Source organism: Balaenoptera ricei, chromosome 14, assembly GCF_028023285.1.
Source record: "Balaenoptera ricei isolate mBalRic1 chromosome 14, mBalRic1.hap2, whole genome shotgun sequence".
Taxonomy (NCBI): domain Eukaryota; kingdom Metazoa; phylum Chordata; class Mammalia; order Artiodactyla; family Balaenopteridae; genus Balaenoptera; species Balaenoptera ricei.
Window position 1 is genome coordinate 27,343,569 of NC_082652.1, and position 24,361 is coordinate 27,367,929.

The window sequence follows — 24,361 nt, forward strand, 5'->3', positions numbered from 1 at the left end:
CCCTTGACTGTGACTGTCACTCATTTTTCAACCATCCCTAACTTCCTTAACTTCAGAGGTAACATATCAGATTAGGCTCATCACCTGTCCCATTTTTCCTTGATGAAGCTGAAATTCGGTTCTCTCCTTGTGTCCTCAGACAAAAATAAATAGTCCTGGTGTGTGTACCCCCCGTCAAGGTCATACTTGATTAGGATATTATAGGAACAGTTCTTATTTCCCCAGCTTAAGTCCCTTCCATATTTAATACCTAAGTGTTTCAGCCAAATGAATAATGATCCAGATGCTCCAACATGTAAAAAGGTAAGACACTGATCCCTGTCTGAGTGTCCTAGATAAAACCCATATGTGTGTGTGTATATATATATATATATATGTGTGTGTGTGTGTGTGTGTGTACGTATATATACGTGTGTATATATATATATGTGTGTGTGTGTGTGTTTGTATATAATTTTTTTTCTTTGGCCGTGCTGTGCAGCTTGTGGGATCTTAGTTCCGCCACCAAGGATTGAACCCATGCTCTTAGCAGTGAAAGCGTGGAGTCCTAACCACTGGACCACCAGGGACTTCCCTAAAATCCCTATAAGTAAGAGCCTAAATTTTAAAAATTAATTAATTAATTAATTTTTATTTTTGGCTGTGTTGGGTCTTCTTTGCTGCACATGGGGTTTCTCTAGTTGCGGCGAGCGGGGACTATTCTTCTTTGCGGTGTGCGGGCTTCTCATTGTGGTAGATTCTCTTGTTGCAGAGCATGGGCTCTAGGCACATGGGCTCAGTAGTTGTGGCTTGCAGGCTCTAGAGCGCAGGCTCAGTGGTTGTGGCACACGGGCTTAGTTCCTCTGCAGCATGTAGGATCATCCTGGACCAGGGATTGAACCTGTGTCCCCTGCACCAGCAGGTGGATTCTTAACCACTGTGCCACCAGGGAAGTCCCAGTAAGAGCCTAAATTTTAACAATATATCTGACATTCTGTGTGCCCCCTTAGGGTGCACTTTGTGGTTATTTTTTTTTCTTTGGCCACACTGTGGGTCATGCAGGATCTTAGTTCCCTGACCAGGGGTCGGACCCACACCCCCTGCAGTGGAAGCACTGAGTCTTAACCACTGGATGCCAGGGAATTCCCCTGTCTGTGGTTTTGATGACCAAGTTTGGGTCTATGAATGCCTTAACAGCTGGCCTGAGGGTGGTATGTTTACTGGGATCAAAATGTTAACTTGAAACCAGACAAGAGAATATTCTCAAATGAGTGCTAAACAGTGTCATTCCTCAAGCCCCTGTTAGGTCTACACCCCTTGTCAGCAGGAAGTGGCCAGAGTGGCCATTGTCCATCTTCCTCAAGGTTGAGAAACAATCAAAAACGGTCAGTGGGCTGAACCTGTGTATAATCAGTCAAATCTATTCCACCTGCCATCACTCATCAATGCCATTTTAAGACTGTGTGCCCTGATTCACAGAAAGATAGACAAAATGAAAAGGAAGAGGGCTATATACCAGATGAAGGAACAAGATAAAACCCCAGAAAAACAACTAAATGAAGTGGAGATAGGCAACCTTCCAGAAAAAGAATTCAGAATAATGATAGTGAAGATGATCCAGGACCTTGGAATAAGAATGGAGGCAAAGATCGAGAAGATGCAAGAAATGTTTAACAAAGACCTATAAGAATTAAAGAACAAACAAACAGATGAACAGTACAATAACTGAAATGAAAACTACACTAGAAGGAATCAATAGCAGAATAACTGAGGCAGAAGAACGGATAAGTGACCTGGAAGACAGAATGGTGGAATTCACTGCTGCAGAACAGAATAAAGAAAAAAGAATGAAAAGAAATGAAGGCAGCCTAAGAGACCTCTGGGACAACATTAAACGCAACAACATTCGCATTATAGGGGTCCCAGAAGGAGAAGAGAGAGAGAAAGGACCAGAGAAAATATTTGAAGAGATTATAGTCAAAAACTTCCCTAGCATGGGAAAGGAAATAGCCACCCAAGTCCAGGAAGCGCAGAGAGTCCCATACAGGATAAACCCAAGGAGAAACACGCCGAGACACATAGTAATCAAATTGGCAAAAATTAAAGACAAAGAAAAATTATTGAAAGCAGCAAGGGAAAAACGACAAATAACATACAAGGGAACTCCCATAAGGTTAACAGCTGATTTCTCAGCAGAAACTCTACAAGCCAGAAGGGAGTGGCACGATATACTTAAAGTGATGAAAGGGAAGAACCTACAACCAAGACTACTCTACCCGGCAAGGATCTCATTCAGATTTGATGGAGAAATCAAAAGCTTTACAGACAAGCAAAAGCTAAGAGAATTCAGCACCACCAAACCAGCTCTACAACAAATGCTAAAGTAACTTCTCTAATTGGGAAACACAAGAGAAGAAAAGGACCTACAAAAACAAACCCAAAACAATTAAGAAAATGGTCATAGGAACATACATATCGATAATTACCTTCAAGGTGAATGGATTAAATGCTCCAACCAGAAGACACAGGCTTGCTGAATGGATACAAAAACAAGACCCATATATATGCTGTCTACAAGAGACCCACTTCAGACCTAGGGACACATACAGACTGAAAGTGAGGGGATGGAAAAAGATATTCCATGCAAATGGAAATCAAAAGAAAGCTGGAGTAGCTATACTCATATCAGATAAAATAGACTTTAAAATAAAGAATGTTACAAGAGATAAGGAAGGACACTACATAATGATCAAGGGATCAATCCAAGAAGAAGATATAACAATTATAAATATATATGCACCCAACATAGGAGCACCTCAATACATAAGGCAACTGCTAACAGCTATAAAAGAGGAAATCGACAGTAACACAATAATAGTGGGGGACTTTAACACCTCACTTACACCAATGGACAGATCATCCAAAATGAAAATAAATAAGGAAATAGAAGCTTTAAATGACACAATAGACCAGATAGATTTAATTGATTTTTATAGGGCATTCCATCCAAAAACAGCAGATTACACTTTCTTCTCAAGTGCGCACAGAACATTCTCCAGGATAGATCACATCTTGGGTCACAAATCAAGCCTCAGTAAATTTAAGAAAATTGGAATCATATCAAGCATCTTTTCTGACCACAGCGCTATGAGATTAGAAATGAATTACAGGGAAAAAAACGTAAAAAACACAAACACATGGAGGCTAAACAATACGTTACTAAATAACCAAGAGATCACAGAAGAAATCAAAGAGGAAATCAAAAAATACCTAGAGACAAATGACAATGAAAACACAATGATCCAAAACCTATGGGATGCAGCAAAAGCATTTCTAAGAGGGAAGTTTATAGCTGTACAACCCTACCTCAAGAAACAAGAAAAATCTCAAGTAAACAATCTAACCTTACACCCAAAGGAACTAGAGAAAGAAGTACAAACAAAACCCAAAGTTAGCAGAAGGAAAGAAATCATAAAGATCAGAGTGTAAATAAATGAAATAGAAACAAAGAAAACAATAGCAAAGATCAATAAAACTAAAAGCAGGTTCTTTGAGAAGATAAACAAAATTGATAAGCCATTAGCCAGACTCATCAAGAAAAAGAGGGAGAGGACTCAAATCAATAAAATTAGAAATGAAAAAGGAGAAGTTACAACAGACACCGCAGAAACACAAAGCATCCTAAGAGACTACTACAAGCAACTCTATGCCAATAAAATGGACAACCTGGAAGAAATGGACAATTTTTTAGAAAGGTATAACCTTCCAAGACTGAACCAGGAAGAAACAGAAAATATGAACAGACCAATCACAAGTAATGAAATTGAAACTGTGATTAAAAATCTTCCAACAAACAAAAGTCCAGGACCAGATGGCTTCACAGGTGAATTCTATGAAACATTTAGAGAAGAGCTAACACCCATCCCTCTCAAACTCTTCCAAAAAATTGCAGAAGAAGGAAAACTCCCAAACTCATTCTATGAGGCCACCATCACCCTGATACCAAAACCAGACAAAGATACTACAAAAAAAGAAAATTACAGACCAATATCACTGATGAACATAGATGCAAAAATCCTCAACAAAATACTAGCAAACAGAATCCAACAACACATTAAACGGATCATACACCATGATCAAGTGGGATTTCTCCCAGGGATGCAAGGATTCTTCAATATACGCAAATCAATCAATGTGATACACCATATTAACAAATTGAAGAATAAAGACCATATGATCATCTCAATAGATGCAGATAAAGCTTTTGACAAAATTCAACACCCATTTATGACAAAAACTCTCCAGAAAGTGGGCACAGAGGCAACCTACCTCAACATAATAAAGGCCATATATAACAAACCCACAGCAAACCATCATTCTCAATGGTGAAAAACTGAAAGCATTTCCTCTAAGATCAGGAACAAGAAAAGGACGTCCACTCTCACCACTATGATTCAACATAGTTTTGGAAGTCCTAGCCACAGCAATCAGAGAAGAAAAAGAAATAAAAGGAATACAAATTGGAAAAGAAGAAGTAAAACTGTCACTCTTTGCAGATGACATGATACTATACATAGAGAATCCTAAAGATGCCACCAGAAAACTACTAGAGCTAATCAATGAATTTGGTAAAGTTGCAGGATACAAAATTAATGCACAGAAATCTCTTGCATTCCTATACACTAATGATGAAAAAATCTGAAAGAGAAATTATGGAAACACTCCCATTTACCATTGTAACAAAAAGAATAAAATACTGAGGAATAAACCTACATAGGACCTGTATGCAGAAAACTATAAGACACTGATGAAAGAAATTAAAGATGATACCAACAGATGGAGAGATATACCATGTCCTTGGATTGGAAGAATCAATATTGTGCAAATGACTATATTACCCAAAGCAATCTACAGTTTCAATGCAATCCCTATCAAATTACCAATGGCATTTTTTACGGAACTAGAACAAATCATCTTAAAATTTGTATGGAGACACAGAAGACCCCGAATAGCCAAAGCAGTCTTGAGGGAAAAAACGGAGCTGGAGAAATCAGACTCCCTGACTTCAGACTATACTACAAAGCTACAGTAATCAAGACAATATGGTACTGGCACAAAAACAGAAACATAGATCAATGGAACAAGATAGAAAGCCCAGAGATAAACCCACACACCTATGGTCAACTAATCTATGACAAAGGAGGCAAAGATATACAATGGAGAAAAGACAGTCTCTTCAATACATGGTGCTGGGAAAACTGGACAGCTACATGTAAAAGAATGAAATTAGAACACTCCCTAACACCATACACAAAAATAAACTCAAAATGGATTCGAGACCTTAATGTAAGACCAGACACTATAAAACTCTTAGAGGAAAACATGGGAAAAACACTCTTTGACATAAATCACAGCAAGATCTTTTTGGATCCACCTCCTAGAGTAATGGAAATAAAAACAAAAATAAACAAATGGGACCTAATGAAACTTCAAAGCTTTTGCACAGCTAAGGAAACCATAAACAAGACGAAAAGACAGCCCTCAGAATGGGAGAAAATATTTGAAAACGAATCAATGAAAAAGGATTAATCTCCAAAATATATAAACAGCACATTCAGCTCGATATTAAAGAAACAAACAACCCAATCCAAAAATGGGCAGAAGACCTAAATAGACATTTCTCCAAAGAAGACATACAGATGGCCAAGAAGCACATGAAAAGATGCTCAACATCACTAATTATTAGAGAAATGCAAATCAAAACTACAATGAGGTATCACCTCACACCAGTTAGAATGGGCATCATCAGAAAATCTACAAACAACAAATGCTGGAGAGGGTGTGGAGAAAAGGGAACCCTCTTGCACTGTTGGTGGGAATGTAAATTGATACAGCCACTATGGAGAACAGTCTGGAGGTTCCTTAAAAAACTAAAAATAGATTTACCATATGATCCAGCAATCCCACTACTGGGCATATACCCAGAGAAAACCATAATTCAAAAAGACACATGCACCCCCATGTTCATTGCAGCACTATTTACAATAGCCAGGTCATGGAAGCAACCCAAATGCCCATCAACAGGCGAATGGATAAAGAAGATGTGGTACATATATACAATGGAATATTACTCAGCCATAAAAAGGAACGAAATTGAGTCATTTGTTGAGACGTGGACGGATCTAGAGACTGTCATACAGAGTAGAGTAAGTCAGAAAGAGAAAAACAAATATCGTATATTAACGCATGTATGTGGAACCTAGAAAAATGGTACTGATGAGCTGGTTTGCAGGGCAGAAGTTGAGACACAGATGTAGAGAACAGACATATGGACACCAAGGGGGGAAAACTGTGGTGGGGTGGGGATGGTGGTGTGCTGAATTGGGCGATTGGGATTGACATGTATACACTGATGTGTATAAAATTGATGACTAATAAGAACCTGCAGTATAAAAAAAACAAACACAAACAAACAAAAAGACTGCGTGCCCTCCAGGTGGCTTGGAGCCTAAACATTAAGGTGTTTGCCCAAGTTGTTCTCAAGGACCTTGGAGTCAGCTGTGTCTAGTTTGACCTGAGATAGTTATGACTGGATAAGACCACCCACCCTCCAGGGGGGCCTGCATGAGTGTCTGCTCTGTGACTTTTTTTTTAAATGACATTTCTTTCTTTCTTTCAAAAAAAGTTTTTTTAATGCATTTTACTTGTATGCTAACACGTTATATACTTGGTGAGGTACGATCTTTAGTTCTTTTTTCTTAAATTTATTTATTTTATTTTGTTTATTTTTGGCTGCTTTGGGTCTTCGTTGCTGCATGCGGGCTTTCTCTAGTTGCGGCGAGCGGGGGCCACTCTTTGTTGTGCTGTGCATGCTTCTCATTGTGGTGGCTTCTCTTGTTGCAGAGGATGGGCTCTAGGTGCACAGGCTTCAGCAGTTGTGGCATGCGGGCTCTAGAGCGCAGGGTCAGTAGTTGTGGCACGTGGGCTTAACTGCTCCATGGCATGTGGGATCTTCCCGGACCAGGGATCGAACCCATGTCCCCTGCATTGGCAGGTGGATTCCCAACCACTGTGCCACCAGGGAAGTCCTCAGTGACTTTTTGAACATGCAGAGGCCTGTAGCTTAGTTACACCTGCGCAAAACAACAGTCATAACACCTTTTTCCAATCACCTTTCCCCACTACTCAGACTGCCCTGCTGCTTTACTCTTCATCCCATAAGTACCCCAGCTCCTTGCCTTTGGGGAGACAGATCTGAGGCTAGTTCTCCTCACTTGGCTACAGACCTGGGTGTCTCAGCATTTTGGTTTGCTGTGCATCAAGCAAAACGAACCAGATGCTGTATCAATGAGGAATACAATTGTGGGGAAGGACAAATGTGAGAAAAACAGCTAAAGTCCATAACAAGAACTCAGGAAGTTGAATGTCAACGGCTGAAATGGCTGCTCAAATTCCATTCAAGGCCTAGGATCCTTTTATTTTCCGTTCCACTATGTGGATCTTTGTCCTCAATTATCTCATGGTTGCAAAATGGCTACCACACCTCCAGGCATTGCATCCAAGTTCCAGGAAGAAGAGAGGAGGAGGAAGGAGCAGTATCTCCTATCAGGAAAGCAGACTTCCCCAAAATCTGTAGCAGACTTTGTTGGTCAGAACTGTGACCACCACAGCTGTGATCGTTTTAGAGGCCAAAGTGTTGAGGTGGACATGTATTGCTCCTCACCCCAAACAAAGTCTGCCACAGGTGACCACTGCCACCAAGACAGTGTCGCTCTGAAGTGCTGGGCAATGTGGGTTTTAAGAAGAAATGAAATAAAAGGCTATCTCTATGAAAAGGAGAGGCAAGCTTTTTATTTCCAAGTAATGACTTTACCTAGAAAACATGATAAAGCAATAAACTGTTAGAGGCCTTCTAGAATGACTCAGTAAAGCTGCTTGGTGTAAAATAAATAGACAAAAGTATACCTACAGTCAAGAGTTGTTCTATATATGTTATCACAGAGCCAATTTACAAACCCCAGAAAATTAGACTGAATTTAAGAATAAATATATGAACATATATGAAGAAAACTATAAACCTTTTCTGATGGTTAGATGCAGACTTAAATGGACAGTCATTTACCACATTCTCTGATGTGAAGACCTAATATTATATAGAACTATGTTAATTCTTCACAGACTGGTCAATTCTAATCAAAATCCCAATGAGATATGCAGGGGCATGAAGAGGCTGAGTTCCGAGAAAATGATTCCTGGGTCACCTGGAAGAATAGATTAAAAAAAATTTTTTTTAGACCTTCTTAAAATGTGGTCTCAGTCCTACCATCTATGAAAACGAATGATGGAGCAGCAATAATGGAAAAGACAGGCCTATGGACCAGTGAGGAATGCAGTTCAAGAATGATGCAGGGACCTTGGATTTTTACATCCCAGATGGATGGATTTAAGAGTTAAATGTATAATATAACCAAAAAGGGATTTAAGGAAGGGCTTTCTTAGAGCCAAGTAAAAATATAAAGAAAAATTGAATAGACCTGATTACACAGACTTCAAAAACCTCTGTACACTAAAAATGCAGTAACAAAGAAAGTGTACATTCCAGACAAATATGTGTGTACATATTGCATATGTGTATTGTATATAAGTATATATGTGTATATATTGATATGTGCATATATTGTATATATGTATGTGTATGTATTATATGTATACATGTGTGTATATTGATATGTATATTTGTACTGCATATGTGTATATGTGTATATTGCATGTTTATATACTGCATGCATGTGTGTACATAAAAGAATGGAATAGTGGACAAAAGATAGGACTAGACAATTCATATGAAGAGAAGGACAGTCAAAAACAGGAACAAGTAACATCCTTAAATCTATCTATTTATTTATTTATTTATGGCTGCATTAGGTCTTCGTTGCTGTGCACAGGCTTTCTCTAGTTGGGGCGAGCGGGGGCTACTCTGTTGCGGTGCGCAGGCTTCTCATCACAATGGCTTCTCTTTTTGCGGAGCATGGGCTCTAGGCACGTGGGCTTCAGTAACTGTGGCACGTGGGCTCAGTAGTTGTGGCTTGCAGGCTCTAGAGCGCAGGCTCAGTAGTTGTGGTGCACAGGCTTAGTTGCTCCGCAGCATGTGGGATCTTCCCGGACCAGGGCTTGAACCCATGTCCCCTGAATTTGTAGGCAGATTCTTCACCACTGCACCACCAGGGAAGCCCAGGAACAAGTAACATTCTTAATGTATCAAAATGGCAAATATAAAAAGTGATTGGGAATTCCCGGGCGGTCCAGTGGTTAGGACTCAGTGATTTCACTGCTATGACCCAGGTTCAATCCCTGGTCAGGGAACGAAGATCCTGCAAGCTGTGCAGTGCAGCAAAAAAAAAAAAAAAAGAAAAAAAGCGTGTCTAGTTGAGGTCTATACTGATGGGGCTTTCTCTGTAGACTTACATGGTTGGAAATGCCTCACAGAGTAACTATGTGGTTTCCTTTACTCACAGGACTAGATCTGTGGAGAAGAAGTACAAGACAGAGCTGCTAATAAACTGTGAGAAACCTGTCAAACTTTTTTTATCTTAGGTATTGGCATATGCTAACTGTTCTAGGGTATGATAGCTTAGGAGTGAATATGATTTGAACTTAATGCATGTTTATAGAGGGTGTCTAAAATTCAGAACCAGGCAGATCCATCTCCTGACCCTAAACATGGTTGTACAGTAAATTGCTTGAGGAAACTGGTTCTCAAAGACTACAGGAGGGGAATTTTTTTTTAATTAATTTTATTTATTTATTTTTGGCTGTGTTGGGTTTTTGTTGCTGTGCGCGGACTTTCTCTAGTTGCGGTGAGCAGGGGCTACTCTTCGTTGCAGTGTGCGGGCTTCTCATTGCGGTGGCTTCTCTTGTTGCAGAGCATGGGCTCTAGGCGCCGGACTTCAGGAGTGTGGCTCGAGGGCTCTGGAGTGCAGGCTCAGTAGTTGTGGCGCACAGGTTTAGTTGCTCCGCGGCACGTGGGATCTTCCGGGACCAGGGCTCGAACCCGTGTCCCCTGCATTGGCAGGCGGATTCTTAACCACTGTGCCACCAGGGAAGCCCAGAGGGGAATTTTTGAAGTGTGTCAATGTTCCATTGGAGATCAAAGAAGCCCAACTAAAAAAATTGTGGACTATCACAACTATGGATTGAGCAAAAATTCTTTTTTGAAAGGGCTATTTTGAAGATTATTATTCTAATACTGGAGAAGCTAAGGTGATTGGCAGTGGAATGAATCAGAACGTGTACAATTCCTTAAAAATTTATTTATTGACTTAAATAATTTTGCCTATAATAAAGCCCTTTACACTTTTTCGTAAAAAAAAAAAAAAAAAAAAAAAAGACGTGTATACACGCAGAGAAAAAAACCAGAAGGAAATGCATCTCTAGGTCATGACCTGTGAACTGATTCTAAGGGTCATTTTTATTCTTATAAATTTGATTTTTTTCCCCAAATTTCTTCAATATACATGTATTATGCGTATGATCAGAAAACAAAGTTTATATGTAAATAAAAGAACATCGAGACTTCAGTGGAAGGGGGCCAAAGGGTATGCAAACAGTTTTCAAGAAGAAAGACCAATAGTAAGAACACGTTCCATTTCAACCTCACCGGTTATCAAAGAGCAAGGTGCTGCTCTCAGCTGAGGGCGTTAACAGCCCCGCCAGGCAGACAGCAGGTGTGGTGTCCGGGGCCCCCCAAGATGTTTGCATTTGAATTTCTTTTAAAATAAGAAAAATGAGTATGATAATGAATCAAACTGAGATTTTATCTATCTTTTGCCAATGCAGTTGTCCAATAGAAATTTCCCTATTTGTCATGGAGGAAGGGCCTGAGACCCGCCCCAGGGACGCTGGAGGAACAATGGGGGTGGACACCTGGGATCATCGCCGTGGCACCCAGAAGCAAGCCCGTCTGGACCCAGCTCGGAGCAGCGTCGGCCTCCAGGACCTGGACGCGCCTGACCACTACTGACGGTTCTCCTCACATTGAGACGGTATTACTTTGTTATCACACAACCAAAAATATACTAAAATGATGCCTTAAGCTGTTCATTTCCTTTATCTCAAAACTCTCACTTCTAGAAATCTACTCTAAGACAACGTTAAAGAAGGATAACGCAAAAAGATGCTATATGAAGAATGACTTGTAACAGTGAAAACTTGGAAATAACTTCTGCATCCAACAAAAAAACAGCTAATAGAACATCACGCCCCCATCCAGAAGGACAGCTCCAAAGCCAGTGAGGCTCCGTGGGAAAAAGAAGTCCTGCTATGCAGGTAAGCAGGGGAAAAAGATTAGAATGTTGGACTGTATATACTGTGTTTAATGTAAAAATGCAATATCAAAAAGCAGAAGGTAACATACCAAAGTGCAAAATGCAATTTTATTAAGAATTATGGGTGTTTTCCCCTTAATTCCGTATTTTCTGAAATGTGGTTATTTTGCCTCCATAGTTTAAAAAGTATACTAAAAAGCATTTCATAAACTCTAGCACTTTATACAAATGTGAAGTATCATCACTGAGAAGGCAGCTTATATCTACTTAGAACTGAGCAGAAATGACACAAATCCCAGATGAACACCGTCTTTTTCCTTCTCAGGGGAGCACGGGGCCCAGCTCCTCTCGTAGGGCTGACCTACGTGGTACCTGAGCGGGCCTGCAGGTGGCCTCGCCAGCCGGGGTGGAGGTATGCTTCCAGACACCTGTGTGCCAACACTGCACCCTGGAGGCACACCCCTGTGTCCTCCCAGCTTCCAGCATGGACGAGGTGGCCAGGCATGAGGCTGGCATGTTAGGACCCAGCTATGCGGATGCTGGGCCAGGTTCCAAGACAGCTGCGCTGTCACTAACAACATGACTCTGCAGCAGGGCTATGTGAGTGAAGCGAGTCCAGGAAATTTGCTTTTTCCCAAAAAAGCTTATTCTCCTCTGCTGGAATATAACTTTCACTTAGAAGTAATACTGTTCATAATTCAGTTTTTTTTTAAAAATTATCATTCTAAACATAAGAGTTTACAAAGGAAATTCCAGATCGAAATCACACCAGGAGGCTGTCCAAGGACACATGACTGACATACCTCTTTTTCATACGCAGGGAAGATCTGTCCCCCCTCAGTGACTTCCAAACCCATCAAAGAAAAGAGGACGGGAAAAAAAAAAAACAGGACGAAGGTATATCCTCAAATGCGCTCAATTCTCCTCTCCTACGGTGGATCCCTTCCCAGGAGGTGACAGCCTTAAGAGGTGTTTCCAGGTGGGCAGGTGGGTGTCTCTCGCACACATGAGTTAATTTCTGGGGTTGCTGCCCATGGGGAACTCCTGCCGGCCAAGGGCGGGACCACGCCCAGGAGCTCAGCCACGTCTAGGGCATCGACAGGGCCCACGCTGCTCCCGCCAGAGCCCCCTGTGCCCAGTAGGCTGCCAGGCACGTAGCAGGTGCTCAGCAAGCGCTTGTCGAACTGGATGGCAAAGGGCTTCTCCCCGCTGTGGAGCCTGCGGTGCTCCGCCAGAGGGCCGCTCCAGCTGAACACCTCGCCGCACTCATGACACTTAAAGGGCTTCTCTGCGGAGTGGGTCTTTTGATGTTTAATGAGACAGTGATTCTGGCTGAAGGCCCGGCCGCACTGGCCGCACTTATAGGGTTTCTCCCCGGTGTGGACGCGCTGGTGCACGATGAGCGACGAATGGCAGCTGAAGGCCTTCCAGCAGCGGCTGCAGTCGAAGGGCTTCTCGCCGGTGTGGATGCGCTGATGCACGATCAGGTAGGAGTGGGAGCTGAAGGCCTTGCCGCACTCGTTGCAGCGGAAAGGCTTCTCGCCGCTGTGGACGCGCTGGTGCACCACCAGGTACGAGTGGCAGCTGAAGGCCTTGCCGCACTGGCTGCACTTGAAGGGCTTCTCGCCTGTGTGGGCACGCTGGTGCAGCGTCAGGCGGGAGCGGCTGCTGAAGGCCTTCTGGCAGTCGCCGCACTGGAAGGGCTTGTCCCCGCTGTGGAGCTTCTCGTGCACCGTCAGGGACGAGTGGCAGGCAAAGGCCCGGCCGCACGCGCCGCACCGGTAGGGCTTCTCACCAGTGTGGATCCGGCGGTGCCGCGTCAGGTGTGTCCGCTGGTTGAAGGCCTTGCCGCACTCGCCGCACCGGTAGGGCCTCTCGCCGGTGTGCACGCGCAGGTGCATGCCGAGCAGCGAGCTGCAGCTGAAGGCCTTGTCGCAGGCGCCACACTTGTAGGGCCGCTCGCCCGTGTGGACGCGCCGGTGCACGTTCAGGGATGAGTGGCAGCTAAAGGCCTTGCCGCACTGGCCGCAGAGGAAGGGCTTCTCGCCGGTGTGGACGCGCCGGTGCTCCAGGAGGTTGGTGCTCCAGGTGAAGGCCTTGCCACACTCGCCGCACTTGTAGGCCTTCTCTCGTGCGTGCCACCGCCGGTGCAGCGCCAGGGCCGCGCTCCGCTGGAAGGCCTTGCCGCACTCGCCACACGCGAACGGGCCACTCCCGGCGCCTGGGCTCTGACGCTTGGCTCTGCTGGACTGCACACTCCCCACGCAGCCGTCCGGAGAGGCTCCTTCTGTGGGAAGGCTGGGCTGGGCCAGGAGGGCGCACCTCCGGCCAAGAGCCTCCTCAGACACCGTGTGGCCCCATCGGTGCTCCTCTGTGGGACCGTCCCTGGTGCTGGCGGCCTCACATCGTGACAGAGCAGTCGCCGAGCCCCCCTGGGCGCCCCTGTCGCCAGGACCGGGGCTGTGGAGATCGGACCTCGCCAGCCCACCTGCGATCGGCTCCCATGACGGTTCTTCTTTGTAAACGCACAGCTGCTGAGACCACAGCTTCTCCACCTCAGGCCCCGGCTCCCGTTCTGGTTCTATAAGAAATGGAGATACTACCTTCTGAGAGCAGGCGGAGGTGCGGCGCTGGGGCTCAGGGCTGAGATCTGCCGGGAGCACAGGTAAGTGCATGAGAGAGAGTAGAGACCAGCAGGGGGAGAGAGAGAGCGCGTGCTCAGGGCAAAGCAGACAGGCCGCGAGCAGGGGAGAGGAGGAAGAAAGAGGAAAAGGAGCCTTGGAGAAGCCAGGGGATTCTGAAAAGAGCCGGGGGGGCGGGGGAGGGAGGACGAGGACAGAGGAGCAGGAGGGGCACTGAGCAGGTGCGGACGGAGCAGAGCAGTGGACTGCGGAAGGAAAGCGGGCCCCGTGGGGCGGTGGGGTGGGGCTCCACATCCTCCCACTGCATCCCGCTCACCTGGACCAGCCCCTCCAGGGACAGCTCTAGGTGCCCACCATGGCTCCTCGCCTCGTTCCAGGTGAGAGATCACGTCTGGCTTGCAGACGGGAGGCCCTGCACGAAGGGAGAAAGTGGCGTGGCTCTGGGCGCTGTGCTCTCCAGACCCGGCCCACAGGCCCAGCAGCCCTGAAGTGGCCCCAGCGGCCTGAGGCACGGAGAGGTGTGTGCCAGCTCCAAGGAAGGAGGCCTCAGACATGGAACCCATATTGACGTGTGTACTCTGAGGACCCCACAGATACTGACATCCCCTATCTAGGGCAGGCTGGGCTTCCAGGGCCCTGTCCACCCCCTCCCTTTCCTCTGGGCCCCACCCCGGGACCAGCCACACTTCCAGGCAAAGATGCCAGTTGGTGCCACAAGGGCCTGGGGCAGATACCACAAAGGAGACTCCGGAACACATACAGACTGGGGGATGCCCAGACTGCGGCCTCCTCACCTTGGGAGCCATCTTACCCAGGGCGAGAAGGTTCTGGTAGTTCTCCAGCATCACATCCCGGTACAGGGCCCTCTGAGGGGAGTCCAGCTGTCCCCACTCCTCCTGGCTGAAGTCCACGGCCACGTCCTTGAAAGTCACCAACTCCTGGAATGACACACATGTTCTCTCTCACCCAGGATGTGAGTCAGTTCACTTGCATTTTTGGGTGACTGAGGACCTCAGTAGCAGAGATAACCTTGGGTGACCTCCTGAGCGCAGAAGATAGGGCTGTAGACACCATCTGTCCTACAGCCCCGACGCACACACCACAACTCGGCCAGGAACTGCCACGCGGCCTGGCCTGGGAGGGCCCAGCTAACTGGGCAGCCTGCATGTAGGTGCTGCAGTGGGGGCACAGGCTGAGGCCATAAGTTCTGGCCAACTTACAGAACTTGAAATATAATACAAAGAGCCCAAAACCCTATTCAAGTCCCATCACTGCAAAAGGCCCCAACCCCAGACAGGAAGCCCTCACTGCACCCAAAGGAAAGACCCTGTACTGCTCTGTGTCCTTCCTGCTTGCCCCCCACTTCTTCCCACCAGACCCCTGCTCCCTTGCCCTCCTGGGGCCACATCCCAGCCCACCCCTCGCAACCTGCTCCCACTTTCCCCCAACACTGGCCCCTGGTCTCAGGGTAACCCCCCCGACTCGGTCACTCCGGTTCCAAGTGTCCTGAAAGTCCCAAATGACTTCCCTTATGTGACTCCTGCTCTGGAACCCCAGTATTCTGCCGGCCAGGGCTTCTTACCTCTCCAGCTGGGCACGCCAAGAGGCTGGAGACCCAGCGCCTGTCCCATGAGAAGAGAACAAAGAGCAGCCCAGGCCACATACAGTCATGACAGGGATGCATTAGAAGATAGGCGGGGACTTCCCTGGTGGTCCAGCGGTTAAGACTCTGCACTCCCAATGCAGGGGGCCCGGGTTCGATCTCTGGTCAGGGAACTAGATCCCTCACGCCACAACTAAAAAGATCCCACGAGCTGCAACTGAAGACCCTGCACGTGGCAATGAAGATCCTGCTTGTCGCAAATAAGACCCAGCACAGCTAAATAAATAATACTAAAAAAAAAAAAAAGGGCAGACCGTTGGTGGGGGGGAACACAGAAGTGGTGGGGCAAGCAGGTCCTCAGCAGTAAAGTGAACTGGAGTCAGGGAGGAGCGGGGTGGGGGGGAGGCTGCAGTGGCCAGAGTATGAAGATAGATATCTACCCCAAGGTGACAGCGTCTGCATTCTGCAGCAGGCAGCATGGGAGGAAGGCAGGAGGGAGACAGGGGCGTGAACAGGTTCTGAGCATGGGCCCAAGGAGTGACCTGGTAAAAAAAAAAGCAGCCTGGTAAAAACTGGGTTTCGGGGCTTCCCTGGTGGCACAGTGGTTGAGAATCTGCCTGCCAATGCAGGGGACACGGGTTCGAGCCCTGGTCTGGGAGGATCCCACATGCCGCGGAGCAACTGGGCCCGTGAGCCACAACTACTGAGCCTGAGCGTCTGGAGCCTCTGCTCTGCAACAAGAGAGGCCGCGATAGTGAGAGGCCCACACACCGCGATGAAGAGTGGCCCCCACTCGCCGCAACTGGAGAAAGCCCTCGCACAGAAACAAAGACCCAACACAGCCAAAAATAAACATAATAAATAAATAATAAATAAAAAAATTTAAAAGAAAACAAAAAAAAACTGGGTTTCGAGTTCTGTTTCTAGGCACAAAGGGGTAACGGAGACCAGATTTGCCCTCTTACCTCAAACAACTAGTAAACTGGGTAAGATGTATGAAACAATGGTCAATTTCCAGACACCGGACAAAGGACAGCTCAGAACAGAGACCCCTGAGAACAAACAAAGTGAGCCCTACAAGAGCCTCACCTTCCCACATGGAAGCAGTCCCCGATCACAGTGCAGGGAGTGGGAATCCAGACAGAGCTTGTGGTCCAAGGAGTTGAGGAGACAGAGAACAGAGTTTGGGGAGACCAGGAAACTAGAATTTTCAGGGCAACGTGCCAGAGCAGAAGGAGTCACAAAGACTTGGAACTCTGGATGTGCTCAAGATTGACTGAGGACTGACAGGAATGTGCCTGTGAGGAAATGACCCCAAACCAGGGAAAGAAACAGCAGAAAGAGGTGTATGCAGGACAATCATTAAAACTCAAACAGGGCTGGGAACAGTCTGTGCTCCAACCGGCCAGAGAGAATGTCCTCCTGCTCTATGGGACACCAAGTAAAGTCCCCAGAAGGATGCTGCTTCATCAGTGGGGCAAAATTAGCCTGAGATTAAAGACTTCTCTGGATCCACCTTAACAAAACCTAAAAGTAAGCCTTGGAAGGATCCAACTGACACTAAGTAATTTCACTGCATCGCAGAACATTTAAGGAATTAAATCCAACACTCAACAAAGTAAAATTCACTCCGTCCAGAATCCAATCAAGTAACTAAAAGGAAAAAAGTTAATAAAATCAGAAGAATGAAGAGTATCATAAAACAGTATTTGTTTACCTCAAAAGAAAGCGTTAAGGGTGAAACAGAATAAAAAAAGATACAAGACGTAGAAAACAAATAGCATAATGGCAGATATAAACCCAGCCATATCGATAATTATGTTAAATGTGAATAGTCTAAATATCCGAAGTAAAAACTAAAGATTGTCAAATTGAATTTAAAAAGTAAGGCCCAGGCTTCCCTAGTGGCACAGTGGTTAAAAATCCACCTGCCAATGCAGGGGACATGGGTTCAAGCTCTGGTCTGGGAAGATCCCACATGCCGCAGAGCAACTAAGCCTGTGTGCCACAACTACTGAGCCTGCACTCTAAAGCCCGCGAGCCACAACTACTGAAGCCCGTGCGCCTAGAGCCCGTGCTCTGCAACAAGAGAAACCACCACAATGAGAAGCCCACGCACAATGAAGAGTAGCCCCCACTCACCACAACTAGAGAAAGCCCGCATGCAGCAATGAAGACACAAAGCATCCCCCCGGCAAAAAAAAAAAAAAAGATATCCAGGAAATTCTCCACATATTTAGAATTAAACAACACACTCCTGAATAATACATAGTTGAAGGAGAAATTACAAAAAAATTAGAAACTAGTTTGAACTGAAAAAAAGGGAAATACAACAGAAAATTTGTGGAATATAGCTAAAGCAGGACTTAGAGGTAAATTTATAGCACTGAATGCTAATGAGAATAGGTGTCAAATCAATACCTCAGTTTCACCCTTAAGAAAACAAAGTAGTATACACCGATGTGTATAAAACTGATGACTAATAAGAACCTGCAGTATAAAAAAACGAACAAACAAACAAAAACAACTAATACTAAACTTTCTTTGGGTTATTTGTATGGAAATATGTTAATATAAATGTTTCAGATATTACATGAAATTTCTAAAAATCTTATATGTTCTGGTATAATGTTAAGTCATAATTCTAGTTATTATTTTAAAATGTATATCTCAGAAATAACTAAATTTCCTTGTTAATTGCATTATTATGAACTTTCATCAAATCTTTAACCGTGGTCATTTTTAAGTCTTTTGTCATTTACAGACAGTTTTGGGTGTACTCTGATGCTTTCACAAAAACGTTCCTATAAAAGGGTTTCATCTTCAAGGAATTCATGGAAAAGACTCTGACAAGTACAGGTTTCTGGTAACTGACTATACTGCTGAACTGAATGAATAAGCATTTTCAGAACTCTAATGGAAAACTGATGAATTCATAAAAGTGCTAACAAAAGATCAAGATGAAAACCAAAAATTAATTACATGGGACTGAGTGAACTGATGAGGATGATTATAATTTTTGTGACTTTCTGTTTGAATAAAAAATTTAAAAAAAATCCCACAAGGACTCAGAGGCAAAAAATATACAAATTAATTTTCACTGCAAAGTAAAGGAGCTGTTACAGTGGAGGATTACTGGACTGAATGTCAATATTATGACATAGTATGAGTGTGTTTCGTGTTTGGTAATTGCAATCACTGTTGCTTTTGTTGTGGTCATCCATTTACAATGCTTGGTGTCGGTTTATTTACCTCTTGTAAAAATAAAATACAGTGTGTGTTGTGAAAAAAAAAAGAAAAAGAATTCACTGGTGTAGGTGGAGTGATATTTGCATGATTACTCATGTAGATTTGATTGTATATTTATTTAATTATTTTGATTAAACAATGCTACTGGAAAAAAAAAAAAGTGCATACTTAGCTGTTAGCAGGGTTGAAGCTCTTGATGGTTGGTAAGACCTGCCTGAATTTGGACATTAGCATTTTATGCGATGAATTAAAAGCAAAAAATCATTTCAAAAAAAAAAAAGAAGCCAAAGTAGGTACCTCCCTGGTGGTCCAGTGGTTAAGACTCCACCTCTGGGGCTTCCCTGGTAGCGCAGCGGTTGAGAATCTGCCTGTCAATGCAGGGGACACGGGTTCGAGCTCTGGTCTGGGAAGATCCCACATGCCACAGAGCAACTCGGCCCATGAGCCACAACTACTGAGCCTGCGCATCTGGAGTTTGTGCTCCGCAACAAGAGAGGCCGTGACAGTGAGAGGCCCGCGCACTGCGATGAAGAGTGGTCCCCGCTCGCTGAAACTAGAAAAAGCCCTCGCCCAGAAACGAAGACCCAACAGAGCCAAAACTAACTAACTAACTAAATTAATTAATTAAAAAAAAAAAAAGACTCCACCTTCCAATGCAGGGGGTGTGGGTTCGATTCCTGGTTGGGGAGCTAAGATCCCACATGCCTGGGGCCAAAAAACCAAAAACATAAAACAGAAGCACTACTGTAACAAATTCAATAAAGGCTTTAAAAAAAATGGTCCACATCAAAACAAAAAATCTAAAAAAAACAACAAAAAAATAGAAGCCAAAGAATGGAAATAATAAGAACCAGAAATTGATGAAAAAGAGCACAGAAAAGCAATAGAGAAAACCAATGAGACCAAAAGATGGTTCTCTGCAAAGACCAATAAAATCAATAATTAAACATATATTTACTATATGACTCAGCCATTCCACTCTTGGGTATTTATTCAAGAGAAATTAAAACACACATCTATACCTGTACTCCAATATTTATAGCAGGTTTATTTGTAATAACCTAAACCAGGAAACAACCTAAACGTCCATCAGTTGGTGAATGGAGAAACAAATTGTGGAGCACATATCCAACAATGTTATGTGCTGAACTGTGTCCCTCCAAATTCATATGCTGAAGCCCTAAGCTACAATACCTTAGAATGTGACTATATTTGAAGACAAGGCCTTTAAAGAGGTAATTAAGGTAAACGAGGTCATTAGGATGGGTCCTAAAATGGTAGGACTAGTGTCCTTATAAGAAATGGAAATTTGGACACAAATATGTACAGAGGGGAGAACGTGAGGACACAGAGAAGCACCATCTGCAAACCAAGGAGAGAAGCTCAGAAGAAACCTACGAACACCTTGATCTTAGACTTCTAGCCTCCAGAACTATGAGACAATAAATTTCTATTGCTTGAGCCACACAGTCTGTGGCACTTCGCTATGGCAGCCCTAGGAACCTAAAACAAATGGAATATCACTAGACAATCAATAGGACCAAGCTACTGATTCAAACAAGGAAATGAAGTCAAAAGCATAATGCTAACTGAAATGTCAGAAACAAAAGACTACGTATCTTATAATTCCACATGAAATTCTTAAAAAGACAAAATTATATTGGATGCCAAGGGGGCAGGTGGAGAAGATGGACTGCAAAGGGGCATGAAGGAACTTTCTGGGTAATGGAAAAGTTCTACATCATGATTGTGGTGCTGGTTACACAATTGTATACACTTGCCAAAACTCACCAAATCCTACATATATAAAATTGGAGAAATTTACTGTGTATAAGTTATACCTCAATAAACCTGATTCAAAAAACCCACCGGATTTCAGGGAGATGAGAAGGTGGGAGTGAGGACACACGCTGACAACGTGCCCATAACTGAGGCATGTAGGGATGAAGCATAATGGTGATGGCACTGGCAGAAAGGAGGAAATGGGCAGAAGCAAAGCTCCAGAGACATCACAAGGCGGTGCTGGCAAGAGAGCACTGTCAGAGGCTACGTGGCTTCAGTATGGAGGTGTCAACAGGCAAGAGCATGACAGGATTTGAGCCTGGCACAGGACTTTCTGAGGGGTATTCCCAACCCACCAGGAAAAGCCCATGTCTGGTGTGTCTTCATTTTGCAGGACAGGAAGCAAAAGGGTGTGGGAATCAAAGGCAGATGTGGAGGGGCTTCTCTGGTGGCACAGTGGTTAAGAATCCGCCTGCCAATGCAGGGGACACGGGTTCAAGCACTAGTCCGGGAAGATCCCTCATGCCGCGGAGCGACTAAGCCCCTGTGCCACAACTACTGAAGCCCGCATGCCTAGAGCCCGTGCTCCGCAACAAGAGAAGCCACTGCAATGGAAGCCCATGCACCGCAACGAAGAGTAGCCCCCACTTCCACAACCAGAGAAAAGCCCGCGCGCAGCAACGATGGCCCAATGCAGCCAAAAATAAATAAATAAACAAATAAAATAAATTTATTAAAAAAAAAAAAAAAAAGGGCAGATGTGGAAATGAAACTAGCAGAGGAGTCAGAATAGATCACAGGGGATGTCCCAGCAGAGCAGAACCCTTGACGTAGTATGAGACTGTTGGGAGAGGAGAGTACTTCGGAGAGAGGACCAGTTACTCAAAGACCTGAGAAGCTGGTATTTCAGGAATAATATCTGTGCACAAGAAGGGGAGTACCTCCCGAGGGGGTCACTCTCAGACAGACACCACTTTTTCCTGAACCTTTTCAAGGTAAGTTGCAGACATCAGAACATCTGACCTTACATTCTTCAGCCTGTATCTCCTAAGGATGTTCTCTGACACAATCACAATGCCATAATCACACCCACAAAATTAAATATTCATACAACATGATCTAAGATACAGCACATTTTCAAATTTTCTCAATCTTTCTAAACGCCTTTGATAGAATTTTTGGATCTATAACCCATCAAAGATCATGTATTGCATGTGCTTGTCATGTCTCCCAAGTGTCTTACAGAACTACAGAACATTCTAACATTACAGAAGCTGGGCATATCTCACCATACATGTTTTACAGTCATTTCTACTTTTCAAGTGGTAAGTTAACAGAATTGCCAAATCCTAAAAAAATCAAAGGATTCTCAACCCTCCTGACCTTTCACCACCTCACACTGTCTTTATCAAGTGCACCTTTCTAAACACTATGATGAGTGGGGGTGGTTTAGGTGGTGGAACAAAATGAGGAGCAAAACCCGAAGTCTGTAAAAGGAGGGATTTGCACCTCTCCCAGCTGCAGACGTGGCCCCAGGGCCAATTCCCTGTCGAGCCCACAGATCCTCTAAAACCCCAAGCTTTTCCATGAAGGCCCCATGTCAGGAGCTGGGTACAGAGGAAAAGCACACAGGGACGCACCCCCTAACATCACTCTGACCCCAGCACTGCAATGCAGCCCTTCCATCAACTGTTCCACATCCTCCTACCTAATTCCATCCCGGAAAACTCCCCCAAACAAGGACCAACTGCCACAAACATCCCATGGGCCTGAGTGTGGAGATGAGTGAAGTGATCTCATGTGAACTGTCACCTACTTGCTTGGGTGGCACTAGAACCACTCATCAGAGCTCCCAGCACAGCGCTGGGCACACAGCACAGTCCTCGGCAACAGACGCATGGCTGGACTGAATCAGGCTGGAACATACACTCATGTTGAGGGCACACCCCGGCATCACCTGGACCTGTTCCCACGCGCAGAGCTTCCTGAGGACTGGAGAGCAGGCCCCCAGGTTGGGGGGGGGGGGGCGGTCCTTGGATGACTGAAGATTCTGGGCGGCCGAAGGAAGGTGCCAATCCTCCACATAAACAACGAAATGTTCAAAAAAGAAAAGACAGCCACTCACCTCGGACCTGCCTTCCAGGAGACCCTGACCCAATTTATCTTCTGGAATCTCTTTGAGGGGAAGAGCAGGGTCCTGAGACGACGGAGCTGGAAAGGAGAAATGAGTCAAGAGGTCTGCTCTGTCCACAGCCACCAGGCACCCCCAGGACGAGGAGAATGAAGGGGAGGCAGGAAGGGAGCCCCAACTTCGGCACAACCTGATAGGGCATCGGGGCTAATTCTGCTACTCAGTGTGTGGGTCACTCCCGTTACGGAGGAAAAGCGCCGCCATTCCCGTCCCCATCATCCCCGGGGTGCCCACGGTGAAGAAGAGGAGGCCTAAATCCGGGGCGCTTCCGGGAACCCAACCCGCCCTCTCCGTGCAAATCCACAGGCCCACGGCTTGACGAGCCAACCGTACCTGCCTCCCGGGGCTCCGGGGCCTCCATGGCGCCCTCCTTCGGCGGCCGCCCCGGGCGGGGGCGGGTCGGGTCCAGCTCCCGGTGCTCAGAACCCTCGCGCAGCCCCGCGGGGCCGGCCCGCGCCCCGGGTCGGGGTCAGGCGGGCTCCGCAGGCGCCCCGCGCCCCGGGCTGTGCTCTCGCCCCATCGCTCGCCCCACCAGCCCGTCACTGACGTTGTCCGGGCCCGCGCGGGCCGGCCAGGCCTCGAGCTCTGCCGCCCGGCGCTGGGAGTCACGGGGGCGGCACACAGGCCTGGGGCTGACGGGCTGATGAACCGACGGCCGGCCGGACGCGCGGCCGAGCTGACCCACCTCACACAAGACCGCGGCCGCCACAAAAGAGCTCCTGGCGGCCGTCGCGAGACGTGCGCCTGCGCAGACCGGACGCGCACTACAACCCCCGTGAGCCTTTGCGCCGCGCAGGGGTGGACTGCATTTCCCAGAGGGCATCGGGGCAGGAGCCGCTCTGACGCCTGGCACGGACGAGCGTGTAACACAGTCTTCTGGGAAGTGTAGTTAAGGGGCCAGCGACCCTGCGCCCTGGCCCCGCCCCCTCTCCCCCATTGCTGTGGAAAGCGCTTGCATCTCGGGGTGTGTGTGTGTGTGTGATGTGTGAGATGTGTGTGTGGTGTGTGTGGTGTGTGTGTGTGGTGTGTGTGTGCGCACGCCTGGTGGGTGAGTGTGGAGAGTTTAGGTTGGGTAAGTGTGGAACACTGAGGGTTAGTGACCTCTGTGTGAGACGGACAGAGCCCCACGGGCAGCTGCTGGGTCCTGACACTTGACCTCCCAGTTGCCCCATCCCCAGGGATGCGAGTGGGTCCATTTCTCTTTGCTGGGAAGAAGATGGCTTCCTTTGCTCGGGACCACCCAGAACTGGAGGGAAGGGGCCCTCAGGAAGGCCTGCACTCGGCCCCTGGGCCTTTCTTCTGACAGAGGGGAGATGGGGTGGGGTAGAGTGAGGGTGGGGTTTGGGGGGAGGGGTCTGCAGACTCCCCAGTCTCCCCATCCTGGGTAGAGAGGCGGCCACCCTGAGGGTCCCGGAGTTCTGGGAGGGTGAGACCCCTACTGGGCTTGGCTGGGAACCTCCATGGTGAGGCCCGGGTGCTATGGGCACAGAAACAAGGACGAGGGTGGGGGCGCCACAGGGCTGGAAAGGGTGGCTGCTCACTCCCAGGCCTTGCTGAGTGGGGACCCAAGGCCAGGGTGGCAGGTACTGAG

The 24,361-nt window shown here is 46.2% G+C and overlaps 1 protein-coding gene and 1 pseudogene across 1 annotated transcript; one reads left to right on the forward strand and one right to left on the reverse strand.

Annotated features, from left to right (window-relative positions):
* The first annotated feature begins 9,404 nt into the window (after nucleotides 1–9,404).
* On the forward strand, nucleotides 9,405–9,528 carry LOC132348268 (small nucleolar RNA SNORA18; annotated as a pseudogene).
* An 815-nt stretch (nucleotides 9,529–10,343) lies between these two features.
* ZNF74 (zinc finger protein 74) lies at nucleotides 10,344–23,510 on the reverse strand. The gene is given in 6 exon segments (XM_059894751.1): nucleotides 10,344–12,358; nucleotides 12,361–13,884; nucleotides 14,262–14,357; nucleotides 14,757–14,883; nucleotides 22,705–22,790; nucleotides 23,104–23,510. Coding segments are annotated over 6 exon segments (1,905 nt in total). The 5' UTR covers nucleotides 23,132–23,510; the 3' UTR covers nucleotides 10,344–12,314.
* Nucleotides 23,511–24,361: the final 851 nt, after the last annotated feature.